This window comes from Contarinia nasturtii, unplaced genomic scaffold (assembly GCF_009176525.2).
Source record: "Contarinia nasturtii isolate CC-2019 unplaced genomic scaffold, AAFC_CNas_1.1 Cnas_scaffold_5182, whole genome shotgun sequence".
NCBI lineage: Eukaryota > Metazoa > Arthropoda > Insecta > Diptera > Cecidomyiidae > Contarinia > Contarinia nasturtii.
In genome coordinates, this window is record NW_022202460.1 from 1 (window position 1) to 15,801 (window position 15,801).

The 15,801-nt window shown below is 33.1% G+C and overlaps 2 protein-coding genes across 8 annotated transcripts; both read right to left on the minus strand.

Moving 5' to 3' along the window:
• Window positions 1-6: 6 nt before the first annotated feature.
• On the minus strand, window positions 7-10,704 carry LOC116351303 (ubiquitin-like modifier-activating enzyme 1). Of its 7 annotated transcripts, none has more exons than XM_031783388.1 (7): window positions 10,383-10,704; window positions 9,985-10,130; window positions 9,669-9,741; window positions 1,782-1,930; window positions 1,548-1,712; window positions 1,299-1,423; window positions 7-1,099 (listed from the first exon to the last, which is right to left on the minus strand). In XM_031783388.1, the coding sequence occupies exons 3-7, from the start codon at window positions 9,694-9,696 to the stop codon at window positions 1,090-1,092; spliced, it is 477 nt and encodes a 158-aa protein (XP_031639248.1). In that variant the 5' UTR covers window positions 9,697-9,741; window positions 9,985-10,130; window positions 10,383-10,704; the 3' UTR covers window positions 7-1,089. The 7 variants fall into 7 exon arrangements, 5 of the variants coding, with proteins under 5 accessions (XP_031639248.1, XP_031639249.1, XP_031639250.1 ...); XM_031783389.1 differs by having other exon boundaries at window positions 9,669-10,130; window positions 10,383-10,531; window positions 10,605-10,678; XM_031783390.1 differs by having other exon boundaries at window positions 9,669-10,130; window positions 10,383-10,531; window positions 10,610-10,674.
• A 199-nt stretch (window positions 10,705-10,903) lies between these two features.
• Window positions 10,904-11,897, minus strand: LOC116351305 (threonylcarbamoyladenosine tRNA methylthiotransferase-like; the record flags this gene model as incomplete). Its single annotated transcript, XM_031783393.1, has 2 exons — window positions 10,904-11,337; window positions 11,577-11,897. Coding segments are annotated over 2 exons (744 nt in total), but the record flags the coding sequence as incomplete, so codon positions are not given.
• Window positions 11,898-15,801: the final 3,904 nt, after the last annotated feature.

Sequence of the window (15,801 nt, forward strand, 5' to 3'; positions counted from 1 at the left end):
TCTATCCATGGATGAATGGATGTTGGATAATGGATAATTTGGGGGACCATTGACAGTGAGCCCGATATGGTCTCCCGTTCCGATGCAAACTGACTTCAGTTTGTTGTTGACTGCAATCAAAACTCCACCTCCGTGCTCCTTTTTATGTATTTGGTCCTTTTCTGTGATTGATGAACGGTCACATCGATAGACCTCGTACATTGGTGGAAAAACGTCGTCAGAACTGATTGCATCACTTAAATGAGTTTCGCGTATCATGTAAATCGACGATTTTCGAAACCATTATCTCAGCCGCAAACTCCGAAATTTTTGTTCGTAAACCATTCACATTTTGTGAATGTATATTTATCTGCGTTGAAAATTTTTCATCATTAAATTTATGCGTAGCACTCAATTCCCCTTGTGGAGAACATATACTGTAATTTTTTAAATTACCTGAGTGACTAATGTTCAAATCCATCGATGAAAAACTTGCAGATAAGTTTGAGCTGTTATTTATGGTTAACGCCACCGTTGCCAGCGCTGAGCCGGTGGCCGATGGTTGAGACGAGCCTGACGAAAATCCTCATATCTCCTCTCATAATCGTCGAAACATTTTTGGCAACAGCAATTATCAAAGTGTTGTGCATTTTTCGACGGTTGTCCACATAATTTAGTCTTTGGAAAGACCTGTTGACCGAATTTTGATGGAATTGCGGACGATTATCCCAACGGCTGCCCGATCCAAAATCGCCATAAAATCGAGTGCCGTTGCATTTTTTTCCACTACAGTTATGTTTGTTCATTGTTGTTCAGCGAATACGAAAATGGTTGTGTTATCGTGCAACAGATGTCGCTGTTTGTAGTGAGTGTTATGCCGGTTGTGTGTAGGTTATGTTTGCTACACAAAAACACAAGTCACTCACATACACGATTCACTAAATGATTTTACAACAATTTTCACACTTTTCCGCTGTTCTCCACTTTCCTCGAATGCAGCGTATTTTGTTCTTGCGATGTGTATAGTTTTTGTTGCCGTGCTTTTCGTTTTTTTATTTTAAATATTCGTTTTATCTATTTTATTTGGCTCGGTAAAAAAAATGCAACCTGTCAAGGCAACCTGTCAAATATAATCAAAAACAGATAAATACAAAATGTTTGTTATGGATTAGTAGTTGCAAAATTAATTTATGAATATTATATTATTTACATGCAAGGAGAGAAGCAATAATTTTTCAGTTACACTCTAAAAAAAACATTCAAGAGTATTAGCTATGTAAAAGGCAATCGCACTAATAAAAAGGGCTGAAAAAGCGTACCAAATTGCAAAATTGTTATTTAACAATTGCAGTGTTCTTTTCGACCAATTGAAAAACTGCATTTTCCACCAATTCCACACTGCATCTTCATTGTTTTGCTGACGCATTTCGTATGATATTCTAGGCTGTATCCGAGAAAAGGAATAAAAAAAGCGTGAATATATTGAAAGTTTTTGAAATTTTGATTATATAATTATCAAGCGAAAGGAAATGTTTAACACGAATGAATTATACATGTATTGCAATTACCGGAGAGACTAGAACCGGACGAAACACCACGCCACCCCCTTCATATCTACCTTTGAATTTTTCCGTATTACCAATGAAGAATTCATATGCATCACGAATTTTTATTTTAAAAATCTGGCCATTTAAACCGGTCATACCTCGGACCTGAAAAGATAAAAGAAAAAACTCCAACGAAAATTTTTTGTGCAAGATCATTCAATTTGAAATAAACTCTTTTGAATGAATTCATTATACCCGGAAAAAGGTTATATAATCACCATCTTCAAGTCCATGTCTTTCGTGGCATTCGACGAAGCCTTTTTTTGCTCTGGTTATACGCTTCACTCGTAATGAGTTTTCTGGCAAATCACCCATTTCAAAACACTTTGATGTTTTGGTATTAACTTGAGAAAAAAAAACACAAAGAGAATATAAATACCAAAAAAAACGGGATGCTCTTATCTGAGAATAAACATCTTCAAATCACCACAAAAACCACTCATTTGATTTTTCCGTATTTTGCGAAACGAAAAAAAATAGACAAAAGACAAAAAAGCAATTAGATCGAATTAATCTTTCGATTTGACTTTAAACATGCAAATAATGTGACGGCAAACAAAAGAATCGAGCAGATAATATGTGGTCACAACAACGAACGAAACGAAGAATAAACAGAACCGACAACCGACGACTAATTAACTTCATTTTATATTAAATTACTTGCGAAAAATTATATTTGTTGAACGGAGTTTCGAGAGACATCTGTAGCACAATAGCACGACTATTTCCGTAAAACCGAATCAAAAATTGATATTGCAGTTACTTGTTTGGGGGGCTTTGACAGCTGACTTTGACAGACGAATTTTTTTTGCTGAGCACCGTATTAATTTAATAAAATACGTTTTGAAAGTAGAAAAAAACAACCAAAAATAAAAGTTTTTGCATAAAACAGCAGAGAAACGTGTGGTGCACAAAAATAAATTGAAGTTTTGCAACAAAAACCAATTTAAAAGTGAAATATTTTGAAAAAGTCGAGGGAAAAAAACACAATATTAAGTGAAATGCATTGTTGTATGGAACAAAAATGCAGTGCCCTAAATTATGCGGAAATATACTTGACGTGTAAATTTTGTGCAGGAAAAGTGTATATTCAATGCATAAAAGAAAAACATTCAGCATTTAACGATTTTTTAATGAAATATGACGTGAAAACACAAACGGCCGACGGCAAATATACAGTTCCAAAGGACAACACACAAGCTATCGCAAATTAGCTATATTTGTTTAAGAGCGATTCTCCGTTAGGTATCTCGTGTGAAAAGTGCACAGAAAAATTAAAAAAGAACGTAGACAACAATGAGAACAACGATGAGAACATAACAAAAATGGCAAACATAATTGGCGACAAAATTATAAATGCATTGAACAATAAATGTGAAGATCGTGAGAATGCCGGTGAAACGTCAAAACCATACATTGCAGCAAACAAAAGTGTTAGCGTCTATTCAATTTATGTGAGCAAATTTGATAGAGACACAACAGTTGATGACGTAGTTGCAAGAATTGTGGAAAAGACGAATGTTGTTCCGGATTTGTTTAGTGTGGAGAAACTGACAATAAATCGATACAAAGGAAAAAACAAGAAGTTCGTTGCTTTCAAAATCAACACGTTAAAGAAATCGATTTATGACAGAATCATCAAAGATTAAGTGTAGCAGCCAGAGTACATCGCAAAGCAATTTGTTGACAGAAAAGATGGTGGCAAAATAGGAAAACAAACAAAACCAGCAAAACCAGTAACACATCCACAAAAAACGAACAACAAAGAATAAACCAATTTCAACGAAACAATTTAAACTTTGGCAAGGATATGAATGAGGGATCAATGCATCGGCGAGAGTATCAGTACCAGCAACTGTATATGAACCATAATGCACAAATGAATCATCACAATTATCAACCAAATTGCAGATGTTACAGTTGTTTCATAAATTTTCAAATCGGAAAATTACATCCACCATTGATACACAATCCACCAAAAATACACCATCCACAATACAGCCAATTTATGAACGGACAAAACAACTTCAATTACCAACAATATTAACTCAAAACGTCAATGGATTACGTTCAAGATTGCCGGAATTTCTTGCAGAAATTTTGGCCTTGAATTTCGGTATTTACAAGCTTTGTGAGACTCGATTAAATGCACACATCAATTCAAAAGATGTTTTTCCACCAAATTTCAACGTTTATCGATGCGACAGAACAACAATTACTGAAGCAAAACAAACCACAAAGAGATTCAATGGTGGCGGTGTATTGATCGCAGTTGATAAGGCGATAAAATCACAAATTATGAGTACAGGAGATTCCTATGGTGCAGAATAAGTATGGGTCAAAATCATGTGCAATAGAAAAAACATTATTTCGACAATATGACTGCAATCAGAGAAATTGCAGCATCACTGAGGCCAGACGATGTGCTTCTCATTTCAGGAGACTTTAAATTGCCAAACTTGTTTTGGTTTTTTGATGAGACAATGATCAAAATGGTCATATGCTGGATCTGGTTTGGACGAATGATGTAGAAGATATGACGTGTGTCATGAGCGAAGTTCACTTGTTAAATTATAAGTCTCATCATCCATCGTTTGAAATAAAACTACATGATTATATTCACCATCAACCAAAGTCCAATCGTTTCTACTATGATTTCCGGAATGCAGAATACGATGAAATCAACAAACAGTTTGTTGAGAAGGATTGGGACAACATTTTGAATAGACCATCTTTTGACATCAAATTAATAATAATAATAACTGCACCGAACAGCGTTCCTTCGCCTTGGTGGTTTATTGAAAATATTATAATTAAATAAATATAACACAATATAATTCAATTTTTATCAAGCATTTTTGAGAGTGTAACTGAAAAATTATTGCTTCTTTCCTTACATGTAAATAATATAATTCTCATAAATTAATTTTGCAACTGCTAATCCATAACAAACATTTTGTATTTATCTATTTTGCTTTAAATAATTTTCTATTCTTTGTTTAACTGTTGATAAATTTATTTCTAAATCAATTATACTTTTATCACTGTTTTGCAATTTTTTGGCATAAAAATCGTTGAATGATGTAAGCATATAATTTATTGGCTCATATTTTGTGTAATCAGTTCTCCTTATTGGTAAATCAAATAGTGGTGTTGCTCTGGTGTCATGTGCTGAATCATAATAATTAATACTGTTTGAAACATAAGTTGACCTTAAATCTCCGTGAATAATTTTGAAAATAAAAGACACTTGCGCCATCTTGCGTCTCTCCTCAAGAGTAATCATTTGCAGAAATAGTAGTCTGTGTTCGTATTTTGGCAGTCTAAAATCATTCCAGGCCATTCTCCTCAGAGCATATATCAAAAATTGTTATTGTATTGACTCTATTCTTTTGCACATATTGTCGTAGTGTGGATTCCAAATTTCAGATCCATACTCAATAATCGGTAATATAAATGTAAAGTAAAGGCGTTTTAAAGTCCATGGGTCGACAAAATCCGTGCTGTTGAATTTTAACCAAGCAAATCGTGATTTTGCCTTTGCAACAACATGCTCAATGTGTGATTTGAAATTCATCTTTCATTGGAATCATTTTATTCGACAATCAACACTATCATTACATCAAACGTCAATCAAAAAGTAATAAAGTCTTCGATACATCTAAAATGGTTTAGCAAATCATTACAAAATCAAAAAACCGAAGTAAACAAATTACATCGAATAATGAAGAAAAACAGTTCAACTAAAAATAGAAGGAATTACAACGATGCCCGTCGCTTTTACAAACAAAATGCACGATCAACATATAGGGAGTACAAATTGCAGATGGAACAACTGATCGACGAAGATCCAAGGAAATTCTTTAATTTTGTCAACCAAAAAAAGAACAAGTGTGAAGATCTACCAGCTGAAATGGAATACTCTTGAGGAGAGACGCAAGATGACGCAAGTGTCTTTTATTTTCAAAATTATTCACGGAGATTTAAAGTCAACTAATGTTTCAAATAGTATAAAATATTATGATACCAGAGCAACACCACTATTTGATTTATCAATTAGGAGAACTTGACGTACGACAATGTCATTTCAGCGGTCTTCCGTGTTTTTCATACAAGCTTCCCATATAGATGGTATAAAAAATCGCGAAAAATGAAAAAAATAATTAAATTTTTTTTCTTCGATTCTCAAATATTACTCAATTTTCTGTATCACCTGGTGAAATCAGAATGAAAAAAATCGCATTCCATATCATCTAAATCACGATCTGGACTTTTTTCACTGTTTGAGTGCTCTATACCGAGTCTCCGAGAGTTTCATATAAACTTGCTATGTGATACCTATTGAATAGATTTTTTCTCAGTTCACATACATATAGTACATAAAATTATGATTGAAATGTCCAAAAAAAAAAACTTTTTCTCAAACTGTCCCCCGAAAAAATTTCTATGAATAGGACTCAAAAAAAAGTGAAATTTATTGCAAATGAAAATGGCACTTAGGAAAATTTACATGAATCTTTTTTGTAGGGACATTTTAGTTTGAAACAAATATTCGGGACACTTTCATTTGAAATAATTCTGCGGGACACTCCAGTTTGAACCAAAATTAAGTTTCATTATTATTCTTAACCATTCAAATGTACATACATTTTTGTTTCATGATTATTTTTAAAGAAAAATGTGATTCATTTTAATATGATAAATTAAAAAAACACAAAAAATGGAGAAAATAAATAAAAAAAATTTCTTCGATTCTCAATTACTACTAAATGAATGTGGTAGAATAAAAACTACTTCTCGAAAAATTGAGGAAAAATCTGTTCAATGGGTATCACATAGCAAGTTTATATGAAACTCTCGGAGACTCGGTATACGTGTAGCACTCCAAAAGTGAAAAAAGTCCAGATCGTGATTTGGATGATAAGGAACGCGATTATTTTCATTCTGATATCACCAGGTGATACAGAAAGTTGAGTAGTATTTGAGAATTGAAGAAAAAAAATTTAATTATTTTTTTCATTTTTCGCCATTTTTACCATCTACAAGGGAGGCTTGTATGAAAAACACGGAAGACCGCTGAAATGGCGCATGCAAAATATGTACGAACGTAAAACAGTGCCATTTCAGCGGTCTTCCGTGTTTTTCAATTGCTTCCCTTCCGAATAAAGTAATAAAATATTGAAATAAGGTGTATTTTGAGGTTGGTCTCTTTCAAGAGCTGTAACTTATAGGTCCGTGAACGGATTCGTCTGAAGTTTTTCCAGTATTTTTCTACAAACTTGCATAGAGCAACTCATGTGACTGACGTTCGTTTTTAAGCGCAAATGACAGAAAAAATTCAATGGTTAATGATAAAATTTGTATAAATTCATTTGTAATGTAAAAAATAACTTTTAATGCCATCTAATCGAAAAAACTATGAGCTTTCTTTTTATATATATAAATTTAAGAATATTCGAGTATAAATTCGTTTTTTTTTTTTTAAATACAAAGCAAATGTCCGATAACTGGGTGCTGTTCGGTAACTGGGCACATTACGTTATTTATAATACAATAAAATGTCGTACACATCCGTAAGATGAACTTTTCCGCACTGTGATCCACAACATGGATTTATTACGAATATTTTACTTAAAGAATTCACGAGAAAACGTAATCTGACATTAGTTTTACGATAAAAATAATTTTCAAAGCAGTTTTCATACAAAAACTACTAAAAATGGGAATTTTTGTATCGCAGGCATGCCTACATGATATCGTAATCATGTGAAAATTTGCATGGGTTATTTTTTTCACAAAAAGTTAACATTCTGAAAGTTTGAAGAAATTGCAATGCATATTAAGGGTACTTCCCATACAAAATTTCGTTTTTGAGCGAAAAATCCAAAATTTTGTTCGGGAGGTACCCCTAATATGCGTTGAAATGTCTTCAAACTCTCAGAGTGGTATTTTTGTGTGATAAAAATAACCTGTCCAAAGTTTCAGCTCATTACGATATCATACAGGCATGGCTTTCATACAAAAATCTAATTTTTTTAAATTTTTGTATGAAAAGTGTGTCGAAAGCTATTTGTATTGAAAAAATAACGTCATATTTGGTTTTCTCGTATCCAAAAACCCCCCAATACACATTTTTGAGTGTATACTGTATACATTAAATATCACTTTTGGAAGAAAAATTAAATTTTTCCCATGGATGCCCATGGGCATCACACCAGACATGACACTTCTTTCTATCAACCAAAGTCGCTCCGAATCTAATGTCCCCCAATTATCCTGTGAAGTCAGATTTTGAATTACTTTTCTTTTTTGAAAGTTATCGTGTTAACAAATTTTTGCGTACAGCGTACAGGGTACGCACATACATTTGGACATCGAAAAAACGGTAGATTCGTGTTCCCTGGCCCCAAAAACACCCAGAAAACACATTTTTGATGGGTGTTAATTTTTCGACCGATTTTTCACGGTATTAAAATTATTAAGTTTACTCACACTGGTGACTTCAATTCAACAATCTGTCTGAGCTGCGGATCAATCGATTCATCAAGTGTTGAAATATTCGGATCAAATCGATACAAAACGCACGTATATTAGGGTGTAGCATTTTTCAAACATTTTAACGGCGAGGGTTATAACCTTGGCTATGGGATCCCCTGATCACGAATCAGGCGTTTTTTTGCGAAAAAAATATAAACTGAGATGTCACGGCTCAACGGCGAAGTATCAAAAATGGGAAAAATTTGGATTTTTTTGAATTTTTTTGATTTTTTTGAATTTTTGTGTAAGGCATAAAAATACACTATACTTTCAATATTGCTTATTTTTATGCTTAAATCATCAGAGCAGGACCCAAATAACATATTCTAGTAGAAAAATTCATTTAAATTCAAAAATGGATACCTTCACCATGGAACAACATTTCATTGAACATTTACAAAAATCCTGATATTCAAAACTATTCACTTCTGAACACAAATTTATGAATATTAAAGGTTTCCTGATCCGGAATGATCAATAATTGTATGAAATTAACATGGAAATTAATGTGTGCAAAGTATTCCATGTCATAAATTCATTTTTGGTACCAAATGGAGACAATAAAGAAAAAATACAGAAAAATGACAAAAATTATAATATTTTCGCCACTTTCTAGAATAAGTAGGCCAAAACTCTTCCGCATCTGAACTTTTCATGTATTTTACTCAATTTGTGACATTGCAGCATCAATAACATCTGATCTTTAGTCAAAGTGCAGTATAGTTTACTATCCGAGTGGATCACATTGTCATATCAATGAACGGAATGGGATCCTCTAGGGGATTCCGACTTATACGAATGTTCCATATGCGAAAGAATTTTTCATATATTTTGCAAATGGAAACGAATGGTCGCGAATGTTTCATACAAATTTTGCGAATGGTGTCGGATGTTTCATACAAATTTGCGGACGGTGTAGAATGTTTCATACACATTTTGCTGATGGCGCATATGAAAAGTCATATTTTTACATTCAAAAAGTCAAAGTGACAGATTAGGTGACAGAGATTCAAGCCGAATTGATATTTTTTTGGTAATATTGAGTGAAATTTTTCTAAAATGGTAAATAAATCTTTGCCACTCGTAATATAATCACTGTAAACGGTGCCTTGTGAAAGGTTTTTATTTTCATTGACGTAACTTTCAATTTCTTTTATATTTATATTATCTGAATTTATTTCTAAAATCTCACTTTTCGAATCGCATACGGCTTCTAAAATAATATTCAACAAATAATCTTGTATTTTTTTCTTCAACAGTTTTTCAAATTCAGTTGAGAACAATGACACTGTGTTTGAAACTGCCACGACAAACTGAACACAGCAATGTGTATGTACAAATGTCACACGACAGTTTGTCGCATCTCGCAAGACGTATGCGGCATTCGCGAATGGTTGCGAATGAAATGTACGAATTTTCATAGATTTTGATGCGGATGGATATATACTTTACTTCGTATATTTCATGTATGAATAGGAAAATGTTCATACATTCCGTATAAAATGGCATTTGCATATACTAAAATGCCCCTAGGGGATCCTGTACCTCTAAAACTTGAAAGCTCTTGCAGCATTCGCCTTACTGGTTATGATTGTGTCACTTAAATCCCATTATCATCCTGAAAGTGTATATTCCTTATAAACAGTACGTATACAGACGTTTTGATTGAAAAGAATTGAAAATTGTGATTAAAATGCAAAAAAATTGAATTTTCCACAAAAAAATTGGAAAATTCATTATAAAGACTTTTTTAACTCCACAAAATGTCTTCAAAATTATTGTGCTACCGAATTGTAAGAATTATACAGGCATATCGGATATTTCACGGCAATATGGATGTTTAAAATTCGTAAATACATACCTTTTTTGTATATATACGTATATTTCGATGAGGTCACCACTTGGTACCGAAAATGAATTTCTGATATGAATTACTGCTGTGTTAGAAAGCTTAAATATTGCACACATCATTTTCAGACAATTGTTGATCATTCCGGATCACAGAACCTACAATTTACGTTCAGAAATGAATCATTTGAAAATTGGAATTTTTGAGATTTTTCGGACGAATTCGATGAATTGTCACTTCATGGTGAAGGTACCATTTTTTAACTTTGCATGGATTTTTTTCTTTTGCAATGTGTTATTTGGGTTCTGTTCTGATGATTTAAGCATAAAAATAAACAATACTGAAAGTATAGTGTATTTTTATGCCTTACAAAAAAATTCAATTTTTTTAAAAAAAATCCAAATTTTTACCATTTTTGATATTTCGCCGTTGATCCGTGACTTCTCAGTTTATATTTTTTTTGCAAAAAAATGACCGATTCGTGATCAGAGGATCCCATAGCCAAGGTTATTACCCTCGCCGTATTTGTTTTTCAATTTTTTCATATTTCTGCTACACCCTAACGTATATCGAAAATAATATGAATTATCAGCAAAATCGTAGAATAATTGAAACGTTGAATTGGAATTTACACTACTGTAGTTTATATCGTAATAAAATGTAAGATTGATTTGTTGACTTGGTATTTACAACGCCAAACGTATTCTCGGTATGAAATAAGCGTCGTTTATGACATTTCGAAAACCAATGAAATGAACATCAAATGTCATAAGGCTCGGTTCACATCAATAATACTAATTCTATATTTAGACATTAGACAATTTTAGCTTTAAAGAGTTTTTTGCTTCGGGAAGTGTCAATTATCAATCGATGCTTTACATTAATGCTACAATTTAAAACAGAATTTTATGCTCTTTAAATTGAAACATACCATTTATTTAATTACAGATATGGGAAACACTCTATTACATATCGATAAACTAGTGCTAAAAATAGTGCGATCAGAGCATACAAAAATGCCGCATTTTTGTTATCATCAGCAGTCCAATTTGTAGCGGCAGAACCGTTTGTCTCGTTTGATTCAAGAGCTGATTTGGAACATGCTACCCATTTTTCTTCATCGTCCAGGAGAACCCCAACCATCGCGAATTTGGAAACAGACGCAATACGCACACGCACTGACTTTCCCAAAAGATTTTCTTTCATTGGTAGCAAAATTTGTTCATAAAATTTATTATGACCCACGTAATATTTTTTATCATGCGAAATATCTGTAACCAAAGCAGTGTATTCATTTCCTATACGATCTGTATATGGTTCATACGAGTTGAAAAGATTTGTCAAATTTTTGGTGCGTATTTTTACCTGAGGATGATCAGAAGAAAAGAATGGAAAAATATGAAATTAATCAATAGGTAATGGAACAGAATGGAAAATAAAATTATAAGAGAAAGTATTTATGAGCAAAACAATGACAATATTGCGTATTGAAATACCATTGAATCATATAGAGTACAAATAACGGAAATTATGAAATATGTAATCGAAATAATTGCATAAGAAAGTTAATAATATATAAAGTATATTATATATGTGTTTTTTACCAAATTGGCGGGAATACGTTTCATTCGTGCAGCTTGTGTTCCTGGTCGAGGATAAAATTGGTTAATAAATAAACTGGGAAATTTATATTTTTCGCACAATGTCATCGTCTCTTCGAAATCAGATTCAGTTTCAGTTGGAAAACCACAAATTATATCAGTCGCAATCGTTATTCCCGGAACTCTATAAGTTAATGATAAAAAAACAATTATTAATGCAAAAAAGACACATTTACGTTTCTTTGCGACACACTGTGTATCACGGAGGACGGCAGTCCCCCAAGTGACGCAATACCCACATACATATGAAATATGTATGTATATTTTGCGTCACTCTATATATACGTTAAAGAAATGAAAATCGATACCGCTGACTTTTGGAAAGGGGTTTTTGCATATTTTAGTAGTGTCCGGGCACGAAATTAAGAATCCGCAAAAAAAATTAAAAAATTTCAAAATTTGGCCGCCAGGTGGCATTTTGAAAAAATCGGTGAAAATTCATTTTTCTCGATTTTTGACCACTGAAATGATTTTTTCGAAATTTTTTTTGGTCATATTCGGAATCTAGGGACCGCGTAGATAATGTAAAAAAAAATATCATCACGATCGGTTGAAAAGTGGCCGAGATATGCCAAAAAAAAGGCCAAAAACCTCAAATTGGCTGTTTGAGGTGTTTGTATGTCTGTCCGTAGTTTCTTTTAAATTGTGTGAAATTATTTTTTTTCGAAAGTAGACTGAAAACTGAGCAAACTAATTTCTCAGTTTCAAAAAATTTGTTGCGTAAGTGGTTTTGGTCTGGGGTCGAATATTTTTGGGAGGCCGTTTTTGAGTTTTTCATCGATCGGACATTTTTCTGGCCATCTGTAAGGTACCACAATGATTTATACGTCGTTGGAAAGGTAAAAGACTCACCTTTCCGGATCCGAAGTCAGAATGGAAAAATTTTCAAAAATGTCCGCCAGGTGGCGTGTTATGTGGCATTTTCGGCGAAAAATGACCATGACTTTTTTCACGTGATCCAAATTTAAAAAAAAATGCGTCTAGGAAAAAATTAAAAAACTAGGCGTTTGTTAGGGACCAAATATGTGATGATTTGGCCTATGTGTCATATCTGGGAAAATTCGTTTTTTTTTTAAAAATACTCCGAAGTTGAAATTTTTTTTTTCGGCAAATTTTCAATTTTTGGCCATTTTTGATCACAGATATACGGGGTGTTCTTTAACAGAATCACGTCATTCTTAGCTTATTGGAAAGTCATTAAGGTCATCTTGATGAAGCAACAAAGAAAGTTTGAAAAAAAATTCAGCGAAAAAGGTTATATCAGAATGACTAGACCTCAAAAAATGGAGAAAAATCGATGAAAATCGAAGTTAATCGTCATTTATCTTGAAAAAATGTATGTCTTGCTTTGATTTTTTCCTCATAGATCGAAAGCGCACTCAATTTTGAGCCGATATGCACATTTTTAAAAACCATCATTGTTTTATTTGGTGAAAATTGGAAAAAGTTTGAACTTAAGCGGCCACCTATATTTTAATATCTTGGTAATCCACCGTAATGTACTAGGTTTTTACTTTTTTTGTTCATTTTGACAACTGATTTTACAAAATTCGGACCCGAGGAATTCAATGGTGGCAACCGTTTTGAGAAATTAGTTCAATTTTTGAGATTTTTCGGCTTGAAACCTTTCTTTTGGAAATTGGTATTTGGGGGTTTTTTGGTACGAGAAAACTGAATATGACATTTATTTTATGATAAAATCAGGTCTCAACACACTTAGCGTTAGAATTTCGTCATAAATTACTAAAAAAATATTGATATAAGTACAAAACACTTCGTTCGAAGTTCTCACTGTGACGCAATATTGTAAATCTGGAAATGTTCTGATATAAATTTTCAGTGACGCGTTCGTTCATATACGCATACAAAATGTTAATATTGCGTCGCCCCAAAAATTCTAACCCAAAGTGATAGACATGTCTAATCTAGTGTCTAATACTTAGAACAGAAAATATACGAAAATCTGAACACGCTTAACAGCACAATATTCGATCTATAAACGATTGTTTCAGTGTTTCTTAATGTTTTATGCATTTATCTATGGATACAGAGGCTGCTATTTGTGCATGTTGTGCGTTATTTTCTACATCTCGCTCGTACTCACATTCAAATGTACAAAGAATAGTAGGCTATGATATTCCAACTCGGTGTTAGCACACGAATTAAATAGCGCCTATGAAATAGCAACCGCTTTATGCATAGCTCGAGCTTAATGTTGGATTTATTTTCATATATTTTTTGTGGTGAAAGAGGCGACGCAATATTAACATTTTGTATGCGTATATGAACGAACGCGTCACTGAAAATTTATATCAGAACATTTCCAGATTTACAATATTGCGTCACAGTGAGAACTTCGAACGAAGTGTTTTGTACTTATATATATATACACTCCGCGAAGAAAAGGATAGACGCAATAACATTTTTCCAAAAATCTTATTTAAAAAGCATAGCTTTCTTTGTCAATTTATTTAGCAACTATTTCTGCACACATCACAAAAAGATTTATCAAAAAAAATTTAAGAATTTAATTGTTTCAAGTTTTTCGAAATTTTGTACTCAAAAAGTGCGAAATAAGGATAGACGCAGTCACTGTTTTGCTTCTAACAAACAGTGCACTGTTGTTTACATTTTTATGATATGTGTTGATGTGATATGTGTTGATGTGACATTAAAAGATTTTCTGCACATGTCAAACCGTCAGATAGGAAAAAAAATAAATAGAAGTGAAAAAGATGTGCGAAGTTTCCTTCGAAATCGTGAAAATTACGGCCAAAACTAAAAAACTGGTCGGCAAACAGTGGTTTCTGCTGCTGAAAAACGGCTATTAATTCGAAATGCTGCCAATAATTTCAAATCTGCCCGGCAATTGAAAAATGAAAACAATGTATCGGTTGGTGTTCGACGTGTTCAGCAGATTTAAAGTGCTTGTAAACACCTAAAGTACACAAAAATGAAGCGCAAATCAATAGTTGTCGCCGGCCAATATTGACGATCGTTTGAAGTTCGCTAATGATCACATTCTATGGCGTAAAATTATTTTTTCGGATGAAAAAAAGTTCAATCTGGATGGACCAGTTGGTTTTGCCTATTATAGGCACGATTTACGTACTGAACCATGGATTTTAAGTAAACGTCAATCTGGCGGTGGTTTAGTAATGATGTGGGGAGCCATTGGTTACCTAAAAAAGGTGCCGTTAATATTCATTTCCTCCAGAATGAGCTCAGAACAGTATCAGCAGATAATTGGCCCTCTTTTCCCTGCATATGGTTACGAATGTGCTGGATTGAATTGGAAATTTCAACAAGACAACGCTTCGATACATGTGGCCCGATCAACTTTGGCCTACTTTGAGGAACATGGAATCCACTTTTTCAACAATTGGCCGGCAAAATCGCCAGATATGAAACATAATTGAAAACGTTTTGGGCATTCTGGCTTGAGAAGTTTATAAAGAATGTCGTCAATACAACAGTCAAACTGAATTGTGGAAGTGATCGAGACGGCCTGGCGAAACCTTTTCGAGAGAAGAATTCAATCACTGTATGACAGTCTACCAGATCGGATGCTTGCGTTTCATGATGCCCGAGGTAAACACACCAATTACTGATCAAGAATTTCAGGAAAAGTTTGTTTTTAAAATCAAAAACAATGACTGCGTCTATCCTTATTTCGCACTTTTTGAGTACAATATTTCTAAAAACTTGAAAAAAATAAAATTCTTAAAATTATTTTTGATATATCTTTTTGTGATGTGTGCATAAATAGTTGCTAAATAAGTTGACAAAAAATCACAAAGAAATCTATGCTTTTTAAATAAGATTTTTGGGAAAATGTTATTGCGTCTATCCTTTTTCCGCGGAGTGTATGTTGGTATGGCATCCCGTGATATGTATAATGCTACATCATCCATTGTAGAAAAAATGGATATAAAAACAATCAACGTTTATTCAATAGGGTGGAACATTTTTGGCATAATTTTATGACCACTTGGAAATACATGTCTTATAGTCCAAAGATTCAAGATATGAAGGAATTTTCAACTTACGGTTCCATATAAGACAGCGACTTGAAAGGAATGGAGGTACATTTTACTGGAAAATCATGAAAAATTGCCACCATGAAAACTTGTGAATCTTATTTTCTTACCAAAATAAGTAATATCAA

What these genes read in the sequence shown, in the direction of transcription:
- LOC116351303 (XM_031783388.1), bottom strand. Translation starts at nt 9,696, where the DNA reads ATGCTGCAAGAGCTTTCAAGTTTTAGAG. An exon ending in ATTATATAACCTTTTTCCGG is followed by an intron (nt 1,713 to 1,781) that starts GTATAATGAATT and finishes TTTTCGTTGGAG; the next exon opens with TTTTTTCTTTTATCTTTTCA. An exon ending in GTCCGGTTCTAGTCTCTCCG is followed by an intron (nt 1,424 to 1,547) that starts GTAATTGCAATA and finishes TCTCGGATACAG; the next exon opens with CCTAGAATATCATACGAAAT.